The sequence below is a fragment of the Papio anubis genome, chromosome 3, assembly GCF_008728515.1.
Source record: "Papio anubis isolate 15944 chromosome 3, Panubis1.0, whole genome shotgun sequence".
Lineage (NCBI taxonomy): Eukaryota > Metazoa > Chordata > Mammalia > Primates > Cercopithecidae > Papio > Papio anubis.
In genome coordinates, this window is record NC_044978.1 from 109,946,711 (window position 1) to 109,965,650 (window position 18,940).

At 36.6% G+C, this 18,940-nt stretch overlaps 1 protein-coding gene across 5 annotated transcripts in view; it reads right to left on the reverse strand.

Moving 5' to 3' along the window:
• Positions 1-14,521, reverse strand: part of EPHA5 (EPH receptor A5) — a 340,958-nt gene extending 326,437 nt beyond the window's left edge. For all 5 annotated transcript variants that reach the window (XM_017958793.3, XM_017958795.3, XM_031664478.1 and 2 more), the window contains exon 1: positions 12,772-14,521. In XM_017958793.3, the coding sequence (XP_017814282.1) occupies positions 12,772-12,952 (181 nt within the window). In that variant the 5' untranslated portion in view covers positions 12,953-14,521. The remainder of the gene's footprint in view (positions 1-12,771) is intronic.
• Between the last annotated feature and the right edge of the window lie 4,419 nt (positions 14,522-18,940).

Sequence of the window (18,940 nt, forward strand, 5' to 3'; positions counted from 1 at the left end):
TTTACTCCATCAACTAGAATAATAATTTCAATTACACAGAGTTGTTGTGAAAATTAAAGGTGATTGTGTGGTAATAGTCTCCATAGCAGTTATAATTTTAACCCTCCCATCTTGAGGAAAATTTAATTCAAAGAACTGTTATAGATTAGGAGAATCTAATATTAACCCTGTGATATTTTGGATTTATTTCGTATTATTTTAGAGTAAATGAAAACGTGTTTTTCTTTTCTTTCTTTTTTTTTTTTTTTCTGGAGAAATAGTTAATTTAAAACGCTCACCAGATGCTAACCAAACTGTACTTAAAAAACCTTTATCACCCATTTTAAACTTTCTTCCACATAAATCTATCTTATAATGCTGTTCTATTCACATCATTGATAACATCAATTTTTCTGCCGTTTTCTCGCCGATATTAAGAATTCTTGACAGCTTGTAAATCTAAAGTACTTCATAAAATAAGTGACAGTCAAAATAATCCAAGAAATCTAGAACAAATGAAAGAGTAAATCCCTCTGCCCCCAAGAAATTTAAACCATTTAGAAACACATGTTTTATATTAATTGTTTTTCTGGAGGTAAAATTAAGAAATGCTTAAAACAAAAAATAAAAAAATAAAAAATTATTTTATGTTGGCTGATAGCTGTTCAAGTTACATGAATTTTGAGAATTTATCATAAGAAAGCAGGGGCCTTGAGAAAGCCGTAGTTGATTAAATTACAAAGAGATAGTGAGCATAGGATGTCTATGAATTGTTTTCTAGCAGCTTGCTAATCTCAGTAGAACCTTCTTCTCATTTATACTTCTGGTAAGTCTAAAATACAGTATTCTACTAACAAATTTCTTGGAATTAACTCGCTTTGGTTGGCAGATCATACAACCTTTTAGTTGGTAACTTTTCAGTTTAGGAAAGACTACAATACCAGAAATTCTGAACTCTATTAGTTATGGATTTATGAAAAGAGCTATGTTGGCCTCACCAGCAACACAGTAATGAGGTAAGACTTAGTGTACTTAACAGCAGTGACTTTAAAGAAACAAATAAGTTACTTAATAATATTTGTTCACTAAACACAAATGTATAGATTATAACATGCTTTTCGGAAGCTCCATATGGAATAGCAAGAATTGGAGCTGGCTCTCAATGAGTTTACAGATAGGCAAGCTTTCTTCATATTGATATATTAAAAAAAAAGAAAGAAAGAAAAAGAAGATATTTTACTGCCAGCTTTTTTGGAACTAACTTGCTTTCTTTGGCAAATCATACTATTTCAGTGGTGATTCTCAGTTCAGAAGAGAACTTTTTTTTTTTTCTAGTTAACCTTTACTTTTTACAAGGATCTCTATTCCCATCAAAGATCAGAAATGTACAGACAAGCAAAAACACAATTCCATCTCAGTGTGATAGGCAACACCTAGAATAAAAATGGGCACACAATCCTGGGAAAATCTTGTACAGACCTAGGCATAAATATCAAATTATTTAGTAAAGAAAAGAGGTGAGTATTTCTGACTGAGCTCACAGAATCCTACTGCACTCATAGCAGTTCTTCACCACAGGAACTGGGAGTGCAGGGAAGGGGAATGGACAGGAGAGGTGGGCCAGAAACAAAATACTAAGAACTCTGTACTCAGGTTCAAGCAGTTAGATTTTATCCTGAGGGCACTGGAGGACTACTGAAAGGTTTTACCCTGGGAGTAAATAAAGGCTGCTTGAGCTATTGAGCTGAAGTCAAGTGTGTGTGTTTTTTTTGGTTTTTTTTTTTTTTTTTTTCTGGCATTTCCATTTGCAATGAATATTAGACAGTACTCACTGACTAATGTAGAAAAGTAGACCTTGCTCAATATCAGAGTGCCAACCATACTGTTTTAACACATGTAATACTTAATAATTATATATTATTTACTATATGCTAGAATTTTTATGGAGCACATTATTAATAATTCAATCTTTTCAATTATATACCATATTGTTATAATCATCCCATTTCACAGACAGGAAAACATAGGCACAGACAGATTTACTAGCTTGCCCAAGTCACACAGCTCTAAATAGTTGAACCAGGTTCCTGAGCCCATGTTTTTACCATTCTGCTATACCTCCGCTAAAATGTTGCACTGATTCTGCAGTAATAAGACATTGGCTTTGATACTAGTTCTAATTTTTTAATAGATCAAACTCTCTTGTTTCAGTTCCCTAATTAACATTGAGCTTCTTTAATCTATTCTGCAGGCTTTGTTATGAGATTCATGTGGAATAGCGGTTTTCATAATAAATGCTACAAAATATTGATTATAAAATATTTAATATAACCTTGTATGTAAAGGAGGAGAAAAGCACCCAAAGGGTTGGCTTGGACAGATGAAAGGTGAGTGCATTTTCCAGGAAAACTTTCTGTCTTCTCTCTTGTTATAAAAAATACTGCTGCCTAAAATAATATGCTCTATCATGAGTTAGAATAAAACTATTTAAAAAACCCTCCTCTATTTTTAACAGAGCAAGAGGTAGTGATCAGCAATAGATAGCACTTCTTAACAAAATCTTAATAGGATTTTGGGTATGCAAGCCGAGATATACACTGTCTAGTCTGGGCTAGAGACTGGGAACTGGATTGTTTATACATTAGAGTAACAGAAAAAAAAAAAAAAATATATATATATATATATATATGTAGGAAAGGTAAAGCATAGATGCCGTGAATTGGAAAGAGGAAAATATGTGGAAGCAGATCTCCCCTTGTGCTAGTGAGTATCTGGACAATGAAGAGAGAAGATACTAATAGGAGATAAATCATTGTGTAAGAGTATGATGACCAGCAGCTGATCAAATGTTTAATGAGAGGGAAAAAATTATAGCTATGACTAAGAATGAGGGGAAATATCTCCAAGACTTCACATACATTTTTTAAGATTTGTTTTGAGGAAAATAAATTAATACGTATGTAAACCACTTAGAACAATGTCCCCCACACAGTAAGTCAATAACAAATGTTAGTTATGATTACTTTATACAGTTGTGTGCATTCATGAGCCTGCAAACACAGGCATACATTTTAAAAGCGGATCTAAATATAATACATTCCAAATTTATTTTACCTGTTTATGCTCATGTAAGTAAAAAAGAAAAGCTTTATAAAATTACATTAATACCTTTGAAAATATAAAAATTTAAATATCTTTCCAGGTTATATTTTTAACTCTGCACATAATCAAACAGATGAGAAATCTATATATTTCAAACTAAAAGCAAAGATATAGACTCATAATATTAGTAATTTCTAAGAATCTAATTCTTCCAACTGTCCACTTTCAGCAGCATTTTTCATGTCCTTTTAATGAATTTCTATACAGACTATATATATATATATATATATATGACATTTTATACATATGTGTGTGTATTTAAAAGTGAAACTGATAACATACTATTCTTATAGGACTAAATATTCAAAATATTTGAAAATATTTCTTGGTATGATTTGTGGCAAAAATTTAAAAAAAAAAATAATCTGCCCTCTACCAGTCTACCTGAGGGCAAATGAGGTAAAATACATTTACAACCCATGACCCTTATACTGATGGTTTTCTATTTATTTCCTAATCAAATTCCAATATTCAATATTAAATAATGAGGAAAACCAACAGAAAATCACGATAATGTCATATGGTTGGTTTTTACCTTGGATAGCTCTATGGAAAATGTGCATGTAAATTCCTTTTCTCAGACTGTTTTCCAAGCCTAGATTCCTTTTAATCATACAATGTAAGGAAGATGATGATCTGTGAGTGTGAAATCATACCTCAAATATTCTATATGTAGTAGTAGGAGAAAGGGAGAAAACACAGGGACTAACATTTTGGTGTACCCACTTGGCTTTAGGAAATGTACTAGGCTACATAGGCACATTAGTATTTTATTTTCTCAGCAACCTTGTGGGTGTGCCTTTACATCTTCATTTTAACGATGTGGAATCTGAGGTGGATGGTTCAAGACCATATCACTGTCTAAGACCATGGTTGAGCTGGGTTCCTGGTCTCTACATCTCCCCATTCTAAAAGAGGCATAATTATCATGAAGTTAATAAAAATTAAGCTACAGGACCCTCAAGAACATGGGCCACTTCCATGTCACTTGAGGCATGAGCAAAGTGTTTATAAAATCCTTGTTTGTGTTACACTTTTTCTACTCCTTTTCTTAATGAAATTCCCTCAAATAACATAATCTTTTATTCTTATCCTTACCCAGCAAACAAAGAGTAACACACTAGACCATGGAGGGCATTTAAACGGTTACATTCCCAGGCTTCCACTGTTCCTCTACAACCTATATTTGTGTATTGCTCTAATAATTAGAAAATGGTTTTATTTGTTTTCCATAGCAATTATGTGAAGTAGGCAGTACCATTATTGCCATAATACAGATAACTTGAACTGAAGTTTAAAATAAATAAATAAGGGCCAATAATTTAGCATTAGTGTTAGAGACTAGCACAAACAAAAACTAAAACCATGTTTGTTATTGAATTCAAAACAGTTAGATTGGTTTACTGTTTTTGTTTGTTTGCTTTGTTGTTGATGTTGTTGTTGATTTTTCTGTACTTCCACTGCAACTAATTCTTTCCCTACTTTGTTTCACAAGTTTAAATCAAAAACAGTGACTTCAAATCTGCATGATTAAGGTAATTTTGTTGTTGTTATTGTTGCCTTCCTTCCTTCTAGAGAAATCAAATATCATGGTTCCAAACTAGGCGTGGTTAAAATTCTTCAGACACAGCAGTTTTCATGTATCTTCTACCTCAGAAGTCTGGCTGTATCCCCCATCTTAGGAGGCCCAGTGTGGCATTACTACACTGCCTAGAGCTAAACTCTTAAGTGAGATGACAGTGCATTATCATCTTCCATGAGACTGGGCAGTCAGCCTCACCTTTTCTGCTAGTACACATGGTGAAAGCTTTGGGTGAAAGTTAGAACTTGGCTCTCTAAGCAAGCTCCTGCTGTGGACTGCTGGGCTGAACTGGTGCCAGCCGGATCTGCCTCCTGAGTTTGCCTTTCCTTAGAAAAGACATTAACAAGCATCCTGGAAAGGGAAGGTGCTGTCATTGCAAAGTAAATAAGTTAGCTGTCTTATAAGAAAGGCAAAACTGACAGAGATGTCTTAAAAACTTCTGAAGTATGAATTAAGTGAAAAAAATGTATAACTGGGTTTGACACAATCTATTCTGTATGCAGAGTCCCACAATTTATTTACAAGAAGACTATATATTATCTTCTCAACAAACACACAATCTGAAATCTTGACTTCCTTGAGGGTGTTGGAACAAAACAGGCTGGGGCTCTTACCCTCTTAAATAATTTTGACTTAGTCAGGGATGGAAGGAGGGAGGAAAAGAAAGAAGGAAACAGGAAGACAGGAAGGGAGAGAGACATGACAAATGAAAATAAGAGTGTAAAATTAATATAAGAGAAAAAAGACATTACCCATCTCTGAGTACAAGAACAGACTGTATTTTCTCTAAATCTTCCAGTACTTAGCCTGAAACATGTTTGCAAGTAAGAACATGTTCTTGCAAAGCATATGCAAAATATTTCAAGCCTCAGGTTTTGGCTCTTTATTTATTTTTTTTATTTTTTACCAGAATCATCTACTTAACAGAGTTGTGTGGCTAGCTTATTTAGAACTGAAGACAAGCTTGATGAATGCAGAAGATGGCCTGGGCAATAGTCCAGCACCTAAAACATAATTAGAATTATCACAGACACTTTAATCCCAATTATTTAATCTGTGGGGTGTCCAACACAACAAGTGTTTGGCATAACTCAACAAAACAGATCTTACAGAGAAAAAGAAGGAAAAAAAAATGTATGAAACACAATGAACTAGGGATTTATTTATATTTTTTTCATTAGGCTGGGGTTTTATCTTCAGGGTCATAGTAAAACAAATGTAAAATTAGAATGCGTGAGTGTGTGAGGGTGTGTGTGGGGGCAGGGGTCATATTTTTTTAAAAATAAGATTGAAAACATTACTCAAAACTGTTATTAATATCAAGTTTGTGGCGATACCATATTGACATCCCTCTCCCTACCCTTTCTTCCAGCCTTCCAACAACCTTTCCACACACTCAACACACATCCATGGGCACATACACCAAAATCCCAGGCAAGTTATTGCACTCTGCTTGGTAAACACACAATGATTAAAGGCATGAACACTTTATCACTGAGAGACACAGAGGAAAGAAGGCATGCCCTAGGTTCTACTTTTGTCCGACAAAGTTTTGTTATGCTCGCCTATAGTATAAGTAATAATTTAAGAGATATTAATAAAGTAACACATAAGCTGATCAGAGACTAAAGACTGCAAACCCTACAGGAAAAGAAGAGCTACAGAAAAGTTTAATTATGAATAGAACCTACTAGGACTTTTTAAACTGGGATACAATTAAATGGCACTCTAAAGGCAAAACACACACACTTTTTAAAAAGGGGTTTTCAGGCAATTTTTAAATATAGAAGTGACCACTTATGGTTTCTTTAAATTACTATCAATGTAAAATCATTTCACAAAGTTATGCTAACATTAAAATGACAATAAATGTCATCATACCAAACCACAGAGTTTGTAAGAACTCCAAGTGGACACCTACTAAATTACAGTTTTATTTTATGACTTTGTAACACCTGGGATTCTCATTAGGGATACTGGATGAAAATTTGAACTTTTGGGGAAAAAAGAAAAAAAAAAATCAAGACCTTCAATTACTACAAATTTCACCAGACACAATTCAAATTCTTATATATCTTATAGCACTTTTTCTTTCTATTTATTTTTCTTTGCACTAACAGATTATATCAGGTAACAATTGTTTAAGATAGTAATAAAATAGGTTAAATGGGAATTTTAAAATCTGGTTCTTGAAATTAATTGATCAGAATTACATTTTAAACCACTCAATTAAATATTTCTTATTGTTATTATAATAGGAATTTTAAAATTAGAGCCATATCTTTCTTTTACGTGATAAGAATAATTGCAATGAATAAATCTTCTGTATGGGAATTCTATAGGGTCAAAAGAAAAGTGCAAATTCCAATAAGGTCTTAATATTCAAAAATAACTGCACCACTATTTATTTGGAGCTTCATGTGGAAATATCTATTTCACACTACAATTTATATGACATCAGATTCTGTTTTTGTAACAGCTTCTTTATTACAAGAACATTTTGCATATGTTAATAAATGAATTGTCAAAAATAAGTTGTTGTTCAAAATACATATTTAAAATTGCTACACTGCTTCCATTTTTACCTTGCTCAAACACTTTAAAATCAATCTCATTAATTGAATACAAACAAATGTCTGGAAAGTCAGAAACTAAAAGTAAATATTAAATAGAGAAAAACTGTCCTAAGAATTCATGCTAATTGTTTTGGAAGTTCAAAACCAAATATTTAAAAAAATAGATCATATTTTGAAGTAAACATTTTCAATGGCACCAATTATTTATACTAGATTTTCAACATCTAATAATTGTCAGTTTTCTAACTATCATATAGTGCCTTCAAATATTGTAATTAATACATCAGAAAATCTGTTATTTATGTATTTTCTATCGCTAATGCATCTCACTCAATAAACATTTTGTTGATTAAAGATAGGTACTAATATTTTTTTTCTAAAATATATGAACCCATTTTAATCTGTGTTTACAAAGCCTTCAGAACTCATTTTTCTTTTTATCTACCTTTATATACACCCATAGAAATATCTACCAATTACACAAGGATAGTACATATGATAAATTTTTAAAATCAGTTAACTGTTCCATTAGGTATATATGTATACAATGGACTATAATAACTCTTTGGAAGAAACCCTTATCTACCCTATGGTTTACATAACTTTTGATAAAATAAATATGCATTTACTCAGAAGGGCACAGCAGTAGGAGCCATTCTCCACCTGAAATATACTCACTAGAGATATTATAACAGTAAGAATCATTCTGAGTTTCTAAGTAAGAGTTGACATTTTTGACTCTAATATTGCTTTTATAATAACAATTCACTCTTTCTGAAAAGAAAAAGCAAATACTACGATCAATTTTTAATGATTAATAAGCAAGATGTGAAATTCAAACCTCAGTTAATTCTGATGCTTTATAAAAACCATTGTGAGCTATTTTAAGATTGTTTAAAATGATGTCATAATCTTTAAATAGGTATTCCTGCTAACTTAAATTGGAACTATTCATTAATAAAGTAGAATATATTAAATATATGCTAATTTAAATTTAAAATTTTCTAAGGAGTTATCGATGATTTGTTCAGCAATTATTTCTTTGAAATATGAACACTGTATTTTTCTTTTGAAAAAAGAACATTAAATTTGACTCATAAAATGGATAATAGCTATAGTTACCTAATATAATCATGTACATTATACTCTGTTTTTACAGTCAAAGGTAGAAAGCTTTCTACCAAATGAAAAAGAAACTAATTGCCATTCAAGCAAATACATTTAAAAAATCACTCCAGACAAAGGAGATTCAAGTGTTAGAGTCAATCAACAAAAGTGTGGCGGAAATAACTAAAGCACAGTTATTTTCTCAATAGCAGCAATCAATTCTGAATAAAATATTTAATTAAAAAGTTTGGAAATGTTTGCTGTTAAACACCTATATCATTTCCTTTTAATTTGCATGTAAAGATACAAAAAACACATACTCTAAGTAGTCATATTTTATAGAGAATACTAATACAAATATGTTATAGTAAATATTTTTTTCTAGGTGTAAAAAGTGAACCTTTATTTCCATACCAACTATATTTTATGTGAATTTGAATAAAGAGCCAACAGTATTTCCAAATGACAATATTACAAGATGAATATTTCCAATCAAAGAAAAATATTTGTTTTAAATGCAGAAATTGTTCACTGTCCTCTTTGTCTTATATGAGGAAATGAAATCTTCTTACCTGTCACCCTAACACTCAAGAAGATCTTTGTCTACCTCAAAAGGAGCTTAAAATGTCAAGACTTAGGTCCCCTTTTCATGGTTTATTAAGCAAAAAGCCAAAACTATTCATGGTCCCTTGTAGTTTCAATAATCTATGATTCAAATAGGGGTAATAGCTCTCTTTTCTTGTTCAGTAATGTCCTGGTGAGGAAATGATTTTACTGTCCTTTTTTCTGTGGGGTCCTGCCGATTTATCTAAAAGGAAATGAATTACAACGGGATGACAAGGCCACAGAATAAAGCCATTTAGTTTTACAAATCTATTATGTCCTCCAATCTATTTTATGGGCCTGGTTCTGTTATAAGCCAAGAAAAACCCTAAAACAAACTTTTTTTTCCCCTTTTTTATCTTTCCAAGGAAAACATTTACAAGTTTATGATTGTTTTTCAGTCAGTTTAGCCTTTTCTTCCCACCTTATGTGTTTCTAGCCCACTTTCTCAAACATACAAAACATTCAGGGACAAGAAACTGGACTTTTCAAATCCAAACTGCTGACAACTGTCAGAAGCACTTTACTGGGACATTACTGACTGTAGCTTCAATGAATTAAGCTTGATTCACTGCGGGTGAATCATTTTCAATGCAGAGCTGTTCAGCAGTAATTGGCCAAGAATCCCTGCTGTGAAAAGCACTTGTCAAATAATGCTTGTTTACAAATATATCTCCAGACAGCAAAAAGTGGCAGTTACTGAATACGTTCAGGGCCACCTCCAAAATTCATAGCAATGGACATGAACCCTTTACTTACTAAATTTATTTAAATTTTCACTTGCAGATACACTTGCTAATATTTGTCCTGCTTGATCAGAGACAAGTCTGTTTCTAAATATACCTCTGAAATCTTTTACAATAAAAGTTTTGAATATTATACAGTAAATCAAAGGATTCTTCCACACGTAGTTTATGACTAATACACTAAAACTACTAATGATATACTTAACTTATAAATTGCTTAGAATTCAGGCTAAAGGGTAAATTTTCCTCTTATAGTCTGCTATCCAACATATTCATACATACCACATAAATACATTTCATAAAAGTCCAAAATTCCAGATATATGTTTGGCTTTTTCTGCTCAATTCTGCTTGCTTATACCTAACAAAGTTAAATTTAAGAAATGACTAGAATAGCAACTAGGAATGTACACTCACATTTATTCTGTATGTTTTAAAATTTTTTTTCACATAATGGGAGCATTCATAATATATACACACGTACACACACAGTCTTTGGGAAATCACCAAGCATCTGTAGATTGCAGAAGACAAATTATATGAGAACAAGTGATTAATGAGTTCAGCATATACATCAAATCTTTCTGCCCCCTGACCTTCCCAAGTCCCTCCAGAAGCAAATAAACAAATTGGAAAACTCTAATCTGAATCTCTAAAAAAGCCCAAACATTTTATCAAATAAGTATTTTAATACACTCTGCTGCTCAATTTATAGCAATAGCATGGAGAAACAAGAAGAGAAGAAGCTATATTTCACAGATCAGAAATAAAGGTCTAAGATACTAAGTGGAAAGATGGAAAACTGTGCTCAGCTGAGATAGGATGGATTAGATAATGACATAGATATTTATACAATTTTATTTCCAATTAAGTATAATAGTGACATATTACAAAATGTGCCCCAAACAGCAGGCTTTTTCAGAGCACCAGGTGGTAAGGTATCTCTCATTTTTTATTAGATCTCCAAGCCCCATCTCACTGTAGTCCAAGTTTTGCTGTGTGACGGACTAGATGAGGTAAGACAATACAATCTATGGGTGTTAAATCTGTAACAACAGCCAGGCTATGTTCCACAAGATTCCAGCTCGGCTTTCAACACCTTAGGAGACCGGCGCTGTTTCCCCTTCCTTCTCTTTCCTTCTGCCTCTTCCTCCCTGCACAGTCTTGGCTCTTGTTCCCATTCAGTGTCACTCTCCCTGAGAATTCAATTCTTCCAATTTTCTAACCAAGATCGACACCCTTTCATCTCCACCTAAGTTCTCCTCTTCCACCACACCTGGAGAGAGGACTTGAAATCCAACGGAAACACGAAAGGATGAATGATATTACTGTTAAACCCCTTCAAATTCAAACCAGGATGCCCCTTTCGGTGGAATAAGACAGTTAAGAAAAGAGCCTCCTCTAACGCTGTTTCAATCCTCCAGACGTCTAACAGAATGAATTTAAAATAAGGTGTTAATAAAAGGTCTACGACTCCCAAAAACACTTTTTCAACTTTATCAGAAAGAGAAAATGCCCGATTGTTTGCCTTAAGCGTGGGAGATTACCTATATATGTATATAGATAAATGTAGATAAATACAAATAAGTCTTTAATTAGCGTTTAAAAAATAAAATTAGAGGTTAAAGAGAAAGTTCATGGGACGGGGGGAAGGGAGCCTCTATCTGCCCTGCTTTCACACCCTTCCTTTAGAGCTGGCATTGCTGGGATACCAGCTCAGGTCCTTCTCCTACAGCGGGGACTGAACCCATGCAAGTCACGAGGACACACACGACTCCACCACTGCTGCTTCATCTTTCCGGTTTAGTGTCCCGTGCCCAGAAGTGGAAGGAATTTCTGTAAGGTTCTGAGCCTCACGCGTCGCATCCACAATCCCAAACCGAAACCCCACCGTTCTAGCCAAAGGGGGTAGGTTTTTCTGTTTTCATAGTGGAGCTGACAGATCTGGATCTGAGATGCTGTTCCCGCCCCTCCGCGAGTAATGAGCCCTTGGGTTGAGACCCGAGCTCAATCCGGGTGTGGGAGAGGAGCGAGAGCTGCTGGAGGGGACCCAAAGGCAGGGGGCTCAGATCCAAGAGGCAGGCGGGCAGAGGGGCTGGGCACTGCTCCGGGAGCACGGAGAGCGGCACAGGTGTTGCTCCCACGCCGGCCCTACTCTTCCAGAAAAAGGCAGGGACAGTATTCTGGGTCCGGAGCGCAGGATTGGGGGTAGGGAGGGGGGCTGGGTACTCCCGGATCAGGTGCTGGCCAAAGCAGGTCTTTTCCCTCTCTAAGACATGCCCAGCTGGGTTTTAGCAGTAACTTCCTAGCAGCGACACTCCCCCTCGCCCCTCCTCCCGCGGCATCCCACCTTCTCGCCGCCTTCCACCTTGGCTTGAGTGTGACAATGAACTCCCCCAAGAAGAAGGGCACTCAACAGTGTGGGGCGCCTTCTGTCCTTCGCTATACTCCTCCCATGAGAAGTAAAAGCTCCTGCCACCCACCCCAGAATAGCAGCTGGTGATGCCCTAAATAACAGCTCCCAGCAGGCACTTTCCCCAAAAATAAAAGCATCCAGCCACCCCCACAACGTTTCCCATCACTGGCCTCAAATAACGGTTTCTAAAAGCCCCACTGCTCCAGAGATCCTTGTCGCTGAGCTTCAAACAGTTCCCAATCCTTCAAGCCCTAAATGTCACTTCCCCACTCGCCTTAAGTGAGCCCCAGCCGCACCCATTCGCCTGGTACGGGCCTCGACCTCCTTTCCCCCAAGGTTTTCCACCTTCCCAGCCCCCCAACCAGGCTCTGTCCACATGCATGTTCCTTGCCCAGCACTCCGAAGCTAATGTCAAACAATGCAACCAAAAACCGCAGAGGGAGCGAAAAGGCTAGTGGAAGGGGACGACAAATATTAATTTGAGATGAGAGTGCGATTTGGTCTGCAGCAGCAGCGTCCAGCGCGCTGAGACCCGAACTCCCCAGGCCCCGCCTAGCCCCTCCGCCCCAGGTCGCTGCGGTCCCCACCCCCATCTTCTTACCTTCGTTGCTGGGGCTGGCCAGGAGGGTCCGGAGTGCGGCGCACAGGAGAAGGCACGTCCAGAGGGGAGCCCGGCGAGGTGCAGAGTAGCAGCCGGCCAGGGACGCTGGGGTGATGGGGGTGTCGCCGCCTCCGCCTGGGGGCCGCCGGCGTCCCGCACCCCGGGGCCCCGAGCCCCGCATCTTCTCCGAGCCTTCTCCGCTGCAGCTGTCCCGCGCAGCTCAGTCCACCGCTTCGGCCTCGAGGAGCCGCCAAGGGAGATTCGGGAGTCCTCCTTGTCTCCCCGTGGGGTCCTACGCCTTCTGGCACGCGGCTCCTCCAAATGCGGGAACCACGGATCCGCTGAGGCAGCTGAAGTTTGCTTCTGGCTCTTCTCGCCTTCCCCTTTGGTAGGGTTAAATGAAATATTAGTTCTGGTTGCTAGTGCAGTTCTGGACTCGGATCAAGGGTGTTGAGAGGGTCCCACGTCCTGTTCCTTTGCCTTTTAAAAATACTTTTTACGGATTGAGAATTTTTAAATGCCACTAGGGGAAAGGTGAAGGTTGTTTGCAGTCTTCAGTGTTGAAATGGACGAAGGTAAGGAAGACAAATCATTTTAAGGCGAAATCCCCGATTTTTGTTTTTTAAGGAGGAAAAAAGCAGGGTGGCTAAGGATAAAGAAAGAGTAGTTGAGAAAATGTGGAGAATGAAAAACGGGAGAGCAGAGAGCAAAAGCAAAGATCCAGAGTTCAAAGAGCCTGGCAGAAGGAAATAGCTGCGGGCTGAGTGCTGACGAGGGGAGGGACTGACGGCGGACGGCGGGCAGGAGCGAGGAGCTGGGCTGCGGCGGCCCGGGAGCTGCTGCGGTTCCCGCTGCTCGGGGAGGAGGCGGTGTGTGCGCGGCTGCGAAGGCGAGGTTGAAACTGCACCGCCAAGGCGCGCTCCTGCTGTGTCTGGAGCTCTGGCGTCCCCTCTGCCTCCCGGCTCAGCGCCTCCCACCCTCCTTCCCTCCTCCTCTTCCCAGCTCCCCCGCCCTCTGCTGCTCGCAGCCTTGCCAGTGAGAATCTACTGTAAGTGTGAGTTGCTTCGACGAAGTCACACACCCACGGAGAGAAGTAATCTGGAGGCTGCCGTGGTGAGTGTTGCCTAGCGGTCTCCGGGAAAGGCGCGTCTTCCTCCCGGGATAATTAGGGCGAGGAATCCTCCTGACGACGCTGACGAGGACTGGGGCTCCCGGGAGGCGGAAGGCAGATCAGCCCCAGCTAAGCCGGCGGCCCTTAGAGACGCGGGTCCCTCCGTTTGGCATCTTGCCTGCCGCCCCTTACAGGCTGTGGCATCAACAACCTTGTCGTCACATCGCCGCGCATTCGTAGGCTCTGCTGGTCCGTGGCTAGTTTCTTAAACACCCATACCAGTTACCGCTGCTGACCCTTTCTCTTCTTCCCATACTTTGATGGCTGGAATAGGAATTACTCAACGTTTTCTTCAGAAGTAAATTGTAGAGTAAATAAAGAGGCAGTAGCTCTGTTTGAGATTTCAAGGAGTCAAAGAATTTGATTATTGATATTTGTAGTGTGCCAGGTACTTTCATAGGTGGTGATTTAATTCATTTATTTCATTGATAAAATATTTTAGTATTTTAGAAATTGTACGATATGCAGGTACATGTCATACATTCCAGAGAAATTAGCCTCGGTCAAATAAATTCAGGGTTTTGAAAAATTAATTATTTTAATTGATTGTGCCCTATTGCATTGAGAGATTTACAAACAGTGAAAAACAAAAACAAAAAAAAAAAAAAACAAGACAATCAACTTTTTATGCGTCACCTCTATTATGTCTTTTCTTGCTTTAGTATATTCCCTCGATTTATTCATTCTTTCAAAGAGATACATTTGAAGGACAATTTTAATATACGGGCATTAAAAAACAAAGGCTGCAGAGAAAGCACCTACAGAAAAGTCTGATTTTAGAAGAAAGATATCTCATTTAATTTCATGCATAGTAACAGCTGTAAAGCTTGGGCTTCCGTTCACACCTAATAAAGATGAGTCAGATCACCAGTTTTGACATATCTAGAGTCTTGTTTGTCTTCACAATAAATTCCTCACAATCTTTAGCTGGTGACATTTGTTTTTGTTTAAATATTTGCGATAAAGATGAAAGAATAAAGGAGCAGTGATGCAATTTTGTAAAGAGGTGAAAGCTCATCTTTGATTTCTTTTTTTCCCGAAATGTTTTGGCACCAGAAGTCTGAAAGCAGGTTCTTTCTTTTATAATGTGCTCCAAATGGATGAAGCAAATTTAGAGGAAGAGCAGTGAATCAGTCTCTCAGTTTGGCAAAAAGCCTCACAGTGAGATGGAAAGTTAAAATTTATGTTTCTATTTAAGGACCATTCAAAATGTAAGCTCCCCTCTCCCCTACAATTATAATTGAGTTACTTAAAAATATTTAAGCAGAATATCAACTACGATATCTAAAGCCCAGAAATACGTAATAGAACTAATATGAGTTTAATGGATCTTTGAGCTCATTCCTTTACTTCTACAGGACTCAGTATCCTCATCAGTAAAATGAGGAATTTGGAGTAGACAGTCTTCAAGCCTTCTTCCCTTTCATGTTGGTTGCATTTCTATGTGACTACCCTGTTCATCTATCTTCAATTATTTACTATTGGCCAAAAAATAAGCAAATTTTTCAGCCTAGAATTTAAAGCCTTCTACCACAAATGGTTTAAATATATAGTTTTATTCTATACCACAATGTTAAACTCAATTTTGCCCTAAATTACCTCATACCTCTCTGATTTTTCTGCCTTTTATTCCATTCTAAAGAAATCCCCCCTCTAGAAATATTTACTCCACCCACCCCACCACAACACACACACACACACACACACACACAAACACACACAATTGCTGTCATCTAAATCGTACCCAGTGTCCTAGGAGAGCCAGGCACTCAAGCCTAATTTCTTCTTTTCCCAACAAAAAAGTTACTTTGTCCTCCTCCTTGAAGTAGTCATAGCTTTACATAAATCAACACAATGCCAATATTTTCTGAATCAAAGATGGAATAAAATTGTCTATCTATATCTAAAGAGAAGAAAGACAGAATTTAAATCCGGTATGTCAAAGAAAACCTGTGACTCTGGTCAGCATGGGCATAATTGTGTTATCTTCTCCCAACATTACTAAGTTACATGATTGAGAATACAGAAAGCAAAATCCTTTGTATTCTCCTTAAATTGCAGCCATCTTTCTCATAGTTGTTTAATAATGTTGATTACATATCTCTGAAAAAATGAACAGCTGTAAAGTTCATTGAAGCTGTAAGGTTAATGAAGTTCTGATGACAACAATGAAAATAATTTTTTGGTCTAAGGAGGGTTAATCAGAAAAGGTAGTGATGGTGATTTTACTTGGGCTTCAATCTCAAAGGAGATTCACATTTGGCCACGTGTTGATGTCTCGGCATGTTAATACTTTTTAAAACACAATTACATTGAACCATGGGATTGCATGAAAACTAGATAGGGTTTATGTTTTTCTTTTATACTTATTGCTTTGCACAACAAAAGGCCACACCATCAATATTGGTTTCCGCGCCCTATTGTTTGCATTTCTCATTGCTTGAAACAGCTACTATGACCTTAAAAGATGAAAGTGGTTAGTGTCTCCCAAGATCTCTGCTTTTATATGACTTCAGTACTAAGTTTTCCTGAAGGAAGGATATTCAAAGTAACCTTGATAAGGTGCCTTGAAAGTTTACTACCCTCATAAAAAGTTCTAATATTATAGTTAGGTTCAGTGTATTAATAAGCCCAAATATATCTTCCCTGCATTCAAAGATTCAAGAAAAGTATTTTTGACAGAAAGCCTTGCTAGTTTTTCCTGAAGATTTGCTATGTGTAAAGCATTATGTGACATTTTTACCTTAACTATGTTACTTAACGCTGACACTTCAACCCTGCTGTTGGTGTAATTATTATCCCCATGTTAATGATGAGAAAACTGAGAAAATGAGATTAGGTGACTCAAGTAGTCTCACAGATAGTAAGACATGGAAACTTACCCATGGCATGGAGTCTATTGGAGAAAGGTCCTACGTAACAGAAGTAAAGAATAAATTTGATAACCAGGTTGATCAGAAAAAGAGGACTACCCAAGAGTTCTGCATGAATAGGAGCAATGCATACATGAAAATATTCCAGTGTTCAGGTTTAAGTCTAAAAGCAATTTTCAAAACAGGTAGTATAGGTCAGATAAATGAATAGGAGAAAATGAGAAATGAAGGATCATAAGCAAGCATTACTTAAAGAAAAATACTGTTTCATGTACACAAAAACATGCACACGATTTGTTTGTGTACAGTGGAGACAATGGACAAATCAAGAAAACAACAAGATTGAGGTCTGTGGTCAGATAATATTAGCCCAACACATGGCACACAGCGCCTTTAAACCATGGTGAAAAACATAAGCAACAGTCTTTACTAAAACAATTTAAATAAAACTCCATAAATTCAAGAGCATTTTTTTCACATTATTTAATTATAGCAATTTTTCACAAATCCATTTTAAATGTCACTTAGCTAGATTCTTTCTTTGGGGGAATTTGGTGAAAAATACAAGCAAAGCAAAATTTTAACCCATGATAGATTTTAGATGAGAAATTATATGATACCTTAATGAAACTATAAGATACCCTAAAGAAGTTAATTTTTCAGATTCATAATTTTCTAAAGAGGATAGATGTACGGTGATGTTAATTATTTTGATATCAAAGGTAAATATTGACTAAAATATATTTAAGCAATTCAATAACTCTTGAAGTTTACAACAAAGATAATACTGTAATATATCTATAATTGTATATATTGTATCTTAATGGACATAAAACAGCAAATATTTTTTGTTTAGTATTATTTCTTAAGCATTTCTTTCCTGAAGTCCTAGAATCTCTTCTTTTTTGCTAACGACTCACGTTTCTACCTATTAAGGTGAGGTCAAATTATATTTAAATTTAACAAGTTATCAGATGGGTGTTTAATTTTAAAAAATAATGCATTAATACCATTTTAATAAATTAATGAGGATTTAAATATAGAAAGTATTTTATAACTTAACAATGCATGAAATGATTACTCATCAGAAATTTCACTTATTAAAGATGTCCATATCACAGCCAGCACTCTTTTTATCTCTCTTAATCAATATTGAGAACAGAATAAAGCTGTCACCCTATTCATGATTATTAATAGGAAATTATGTAGCAAAGAAGAAAGAATAAGGTGTTCAAATGAATTACAGTGAGCCGAAGGCTCATGGTGGTTGTTGATGGTGGTGGTTTCTTCTTTAATCATTCTTTTATCAATGTACTAGAATTGCAGATGTTTCAGCATAGCATGAGGCCAAGGCTACTGGAGTTTATGATGAGCCAAATTGACTTGCCAGGAAGTTCTTTGGTTGTTGTTTGCATCCAGCATCTCGGATAACTGGCATCAGATGAAGATGTGAATGCTGGGATAATACAGAATTTTGGGACTGAAAAAGTAGGAAATGTGTGGACATAAGAGTCAGAAAATTGAAGTAACACTACTGTAAGAGTTAAAATTCTGTGTGTTCTAACCTATTTTCTGGACTACAAAAGTATTTGCAAAAATGTGAAAAATAAGCTGTAATATTTTTCATATTCAGAAAACTGTTTATTAATCTCAGTTGATATATGGACTTGAAATTGATAGCTAATCTACTCATACAAAAACACATTTTATAAAATAATTGCTATACTTTGCTAGGGGAAAACTGATCAATTTTTTCCATAGCATAAATAATGAAGGGGTACATATGCAACTAGGATTTTTTTCTTTTCTTTTCTTTCTTTTTTTTTTTTTGAGACAGAGTCTCCCTCTGTTGCCCAGGCTAGAGTGCATAGAGTGCAACGGCTGGATCATGACTCACTGCAGCCTGGAACTCCTGGCCTGAAGTGATCCTCCTATGCCAGGCTCTCAAGTAGCCAGGAATACAACCTCCCAAAGTAGCCGGGAGTCCAGCCCGGGCTTTTGATAGCACTGTTAATTGTCTGTTGAACAAGCTTCTAGCTAAAAGTTAGCAGTGATAATCTCATGTACTTGTGCTGTTAGTGGGATGTTAATCTGAAACATCTTTATTAGCATCATTTCAAAATAA